At 48.5% G+C, this 4,908-nt stretch overlaps 1 protein-coding gene across 3 annotated transcripts in view; it reads left to right on the forward strand.

Annotated features, from left to right (window-relative positions):
- Window positions 1-3,451, forward strand: part of LOC105889831 (signal-induced proliferation-associated 1-like protein 1) — a 76,270-nt gene extending 72,819 nt beyond the window's left edge. For 2 of the 3 annotated variants that reach the window (XM_031581503.2, XM_031581502.2), the window contains 4 exons: window positions 428-598; window positions 1,218-1,326; window positions 1,746-1,824; window positions 2,552-3,451. In XM_031581503.2, coding sequence (XP_031437363.1) covers window positions 428-598; window positions 1,218-1,326; window positions 1,746-1,824; window positions 2,552-2,695 — 503 coding nt within the window. In that variant the 3' untranslated portion in view covers window positions 2,696-3,451. The remainder of the gene's footprint in view (window positions 1-427; window positions 599-1,217; window positions 1,327-1,745; window positions 1,825-2,551) is intronic. The other variant, XM_031581504.2, reaches the window with a different exon arrangement.
- The last annotated feature ends 1,457 nt before the right edge of the window (window positions 3,452-4,908 follow it).

A 4,908-nucleotide genomic window follows, 5' to 3' on the forward strand; every position in this document is an offset into this window, starting at 1 on the left:
TCCTTAAAGTGCCGGGGACAAGAATAGCTTTTTGGCTGTATAGCACACTTTTTAAATTATGTCTCAAACATCTATTTCAGTACATGGCTTAAGAATAGCAGGTTGCAATATTCACCAGTTCTGGTTTAACAGTGAAGATGACTTGTTAACATGATTGTATTTACTTTGCAATATTACATACATATCTGTTCTTATTAAATGAGGTTGTAAACAACTGAGCCTCCACCATATACCAGCACTTGGCTGGCTCTGGCTCTGTCTCTGCCTCTGCACGAACATTGTTGTTTTGAATAAGATCATAGCCAGAGCAAGTTCTGCTTGTGCATTTAAACCTTGAGCTCCATCATCGGTGACAAGCAAGAAGGCATGAAGATGATAGGGACATTAAGGCTGACCATTATGGCTCCCCTCCCCTTGTTGACCCCAGGCGACCTCTCGGCGTCGGACACCTCCCTGGCGGACCTGCACGAGCGCCACCGCCAGCCGGACCGGGAGATGGGCCTCATGCCACTGCCGGACACGGACGAGCGCAGCCTGGACTGGAGCCACCTGGTGGACGCCGCCAACGTTTTTGAGGGGGACACCAGACTGCAGCGGGGTGAGCCCACGCCTCCTAACCATATCCAGCTTAGCTCATCTGAAGTATCAGCTCACTATAGTATACAGGCTCACTATAGTATACAGGCTCACCATAGTATACAGGCCCAGAAGCACCTCTATTACAGAAAACATCACTACTACAGAAAACAAAAACAACTGCTTATACTCAGTTTGCTGTTTTAAATGTTTTTGTTACATGATAATGTATTTACTATTGTAAAGAAAAGGAGATGAGATCTCATGCTCATAAGTTGGCTTGAGTTTACAACACCATGCCTTGTGAGCGCAATAAGAAATATTATGGGCCTGTGCTATGTGCTTACATACAGCAGGGGGCCTCAGTGTACTGTGTGTGTGTGTGTGTGTGTGTGTGTGCCTACTGAGACCGTTAATCAGAGCTTATAGTGGTGTGGGCAGAGAGACTGTAAATGAGAGAAAAAGAAAGAATAAGCTGGAAAAAGTGCTTCAGTCTGTTGGATGGTGTCTAGTGGGGATTGCCTAACTTCACGTGCTGCATATGGTGATCAGCATGGCCTGAGCTCAGACAAAACATTTGCAAACAAACAATCAACGCCTCTATGAACACCCCCCGCCCTTCTCCCCTCCTCTCTCCACAGTCCCAAGAGGGTTCGTGTTCAGCTCCCAGGACCTGAGCAACCGCGGGGACACCCCCAGCCCCAAGCACGGGGTGCGCAAGCCCCTGCCCCTGGCCAGACCCTCCTCCAGGTGAGCCCCCTCTACTCTGCACCTCACCTCACCCAAACAGGTCAGAGGTCAGAGGTCCTCCTGCTGGGTGCAGCACAGAGGGTATAGAGTGGCAGGTCTTACATTTCTACTGGCTTTGTCAGCATCTTCAGGACCCTAAACGAGTTTGAAGGTGCACTTCGGAGCCCTATTGTAGCTATTTACTCCAACGTGTTTGACAACGTGAAGCAAAATTGCTCCAAAATTCACTTTTGCCACATCAGCATTCTACTCTCTCCTCTACATTATATATTGATGGTGCTTGCATATTAAATTAAGTTAACTTTCATGATTAAAGACAACTTAACTGGAGCCTGACAGTTCAAAGGGCTGAATAACATATTTGATAATTTGGCTTGACTAGGCTGTCTGTCTGTCTGTCTGTCTGTCTGTCTCTCCAGTGATGGGCACATGAGTTTGGCCTCCAAGGTGACGCAGCTGGAGGCCGTGGTGAAGCTGCTGAAGGACGACCTGAAGAAGGTGAGAAGACAAACCCCAGGTCCTCTTCTGACGTCATCTCTATCCATCCTGTGCTATGTCCCTCTCACAGTCATCTCTATCCATCCTGTGCTATGTTCCTCTTCTGACGTCATCTCTATCCATCCTGTGCTATGTCCCTCTCACAGTCATCTCTATCCATCCTGTGCTATGTTCCTCTTCTGACGTCATCTCTATCCATCCTGTGCTATGTCCCTCTCACAGTCATCTCTATCCATCCTGTGCTATGTTCCTCTTCTGACGTCATCTCTATCCACCCTGTGCTATGTTCCTCTCACAGTCATCTCTATCCATCCTGTGCTATGTTCCTCTTCTGACGTCATCTCTATCCATCCTGTGCTATGTCCCTCTCAGGGACATGGCCTATTCTGTCTCCACAATGGTGACAATGTTATGTTCTAGAATGGCATCAGCGAAGGGCATATCATTCTTATATTACAGGCGCTGAGGCTGTCTACATATCTAGTGCACTAGTACACTAGTGTAATCTTACAGCATGATTAAAGGGTTGTTTATATGTCGTTGTTGTTGTTGTTGTTGTTGTGATGGTTGTGGTTATATAACTTGCTGCAAGACCTTCCCTTAAAGCTTTCACTGTAGGGCCACAGACAAACATCTCTTAATAACAAATACTATTGTTCTGTTATATCACTCTCACCTGTCTGTCTCACCTGTCTGTCTCACGTGTCCTCCTCCGCTGTCCCCCCAGGAGAAGGAGGAGAAGGTCAAGCTGCAGGCCCAGATCCAGAGGCTGTGGGAGGACAACCAGCGGCTGCAGGAGGAGTCCCAGGGCTCGGCCGCCAAGCTGAAGAAGTTCACAGAGTGGGTCTTCAACACCATCGACATGAACTGAGAGCGAGTGCGCAGGCAGCACACCAGCACAGGCCACGCGGGGGGGCAGGAGGAGGCCTAAAGAACTAAGGGGTGTGTTAACTATGAAGAAGTGTACAGTTTCCCGGGATGCTCGTGTCAGCTGGGACCAGCTGAAGCAAATTACCCCTGATTTTCCTATTCACTACCCTGTTGGATGAAGCTCTTTTGACGACCGATACTGGAAGCCTCATACACACGCGCACACTACCACACCATCAAAGCACTGTTCTCCTGTCCGTGGTGTCCAGATGGACCAACTCAAAACATCCCTCAGCTTTCCCTGAAGTGTCCTTTCCCACTCCAGGCACCGTCTGAAGGGGCATTGTTAGGACTCCACAGTCTTATTTTCGTCAAGGCCTGCCCCAACCTGCCCCCTCATGCAGCCAACCCCCCAGTGCTATATGTCCTGCCCTTTCTTCTGCCCTTGTACCCCATCAGTCCCTTACTCTCCCCTCACCCCTATCGACTCTGTCCAGCCGCAGTGTCTCTCCCCTCCACTGGGAAGTTTGGGGAAGAATTGCACGAGCCAGTCGCCTGCAACTGCTGCTGTGCTGCTCAAAATGGGGGCGGGAGAAACCACGGAAGTGTGGATGATTGGTTGGCCCACCTGTCATCTTACACTCTCACCTCGGGATTGACCTCTTTTGTGCACAGCTCTTACATTCCGTGTGTGTGTGTGTGTGTGTGTGTGTGTGTGTGTGTGTGTGTGTGTGTGTGTGTGTGTGTGTGTGTGTGTGTGTGTGTGTGTGTGTGTGTGTGTGTGTGTGTGTGTGTGTGTGTGTGTGTGTGTGTGTGTGTGTGTGTGTGTGTGTGTGTGTGTGAGTGAGTGAGAGTTTCTCTAAAGGCATTTAGAGCTGCCTTAGCCATCTGGTGAGATTTTTTGCTGATATTCCTGACGTGGTGCTGCCACTGCTACCAGTGCACAGGCAGCGCCGTTGGTCACGCCATATTTATCCCACCAGACAGCAGGACACAAAAAAGTTCTGCAGCGATGAAGACAAATGACTAGCAGGGCAACCTCATTTTGGTTTGATTTTTTACTGCGCAAAGGAAGAAATGAACTGGAGCTGTCTCCAATGAAATGCCTGTGTTGGCCTCAGGGGGGCGCCGTGGAAGCAGATCGTGTGCCATTTAAATGAAACGCTCCGCACGGACAGCGTCTCAACAGCAATAGCAGAGGACACTCTGAGACGGCAGCTCCATATGAAGGACTCTGAACTTTATCAGAGGATCGTAGTGTAGGTAGGTACCCACTCACTCAGCCCCCCACCCCCCACCCTGCCATTCCCTCCCTTACTCCCACTCCTCCTAGCATCCCCACACGCTTGGAATTCCCTCTGTATCAAAGCAATCGGACTTCTATCCGTCTATGGTACCACATGAAAGCCAGAGAGGGTGTGCTACTGTCTATGGTACCAGCGTGAGACCCAGAGGGGGTGTGCTGCTCGCCAGCTTGATCCCCCTTCTGCCTCCTTCGTCTCAAGACATGAATGTGGATCCTGAATGTGGAGTCCATCCTTGGGGAATATTTTCAAGAGTGTAATTTATTTGTTGTGTATTATAAATCAATAAATAAGTGGCTGTTCCAGTCACAAAACTGAAGTTGCCACACCCTGTTTATAATTAGAGCGGGGATAAGTTATATTCGTCTGATTTTAAATGGCTTTTAAAATACTTTAAAAAAATAATATTTTTGTTTTGTTTTTATTATTTTGATTTCCTTGAGGTTCAGCCCTACTTGGGGTTTTCTTTCGATATATTTCATTTGCCTTGTGCTCGTGGTAGCCTTTTGCCTGCTGTTGTGTTGCTGTAGTGCCATCTAGTGGTGAAGAAAGTGAAATACTCCACTCTGCTGCAAACCCATGTCTGCTCTTATTTTCGCTTCTCCTCTTCGTGAACCAGAGGTTTAGCCCAAACCCACACCCCTTGAAGTGGTAGTAGTGAAACATTAAGAGCGCTTTTTAGCACATATGTGTAAACTCCAGTGGATACACATACCGACCTGTTAAAGGCCTCATGGGGGGAAGTCTCTGTGTTGTTGCCTCTAAGTGATGCCTGTTCTCATCTTCATTCTGTCAGCGTTGGAAGAGGGTTGCCTTGTGATAAGGGCAGAGGGAAGGCACAGCAAACAGCACTTACATAAGTAACCTCTCTTACCAGAACCTCACCTGCTGTAACATGAAGCCTTCTGCT

Source organism: Clupea harengus, chromosome 15 (genome assembly GCF_900700415.2).
Source record: "Clupea harengus chromosome 15, Ch_v2.0.2, whole genome shotgun sequence".
In the NCBI taxonomy this organism is placed as follows: Eukaryota; Metazoa; Chordata; class Actinopteri; order Clupeiformes; family Clupeidae; genus Clupea; species Clupea harengus.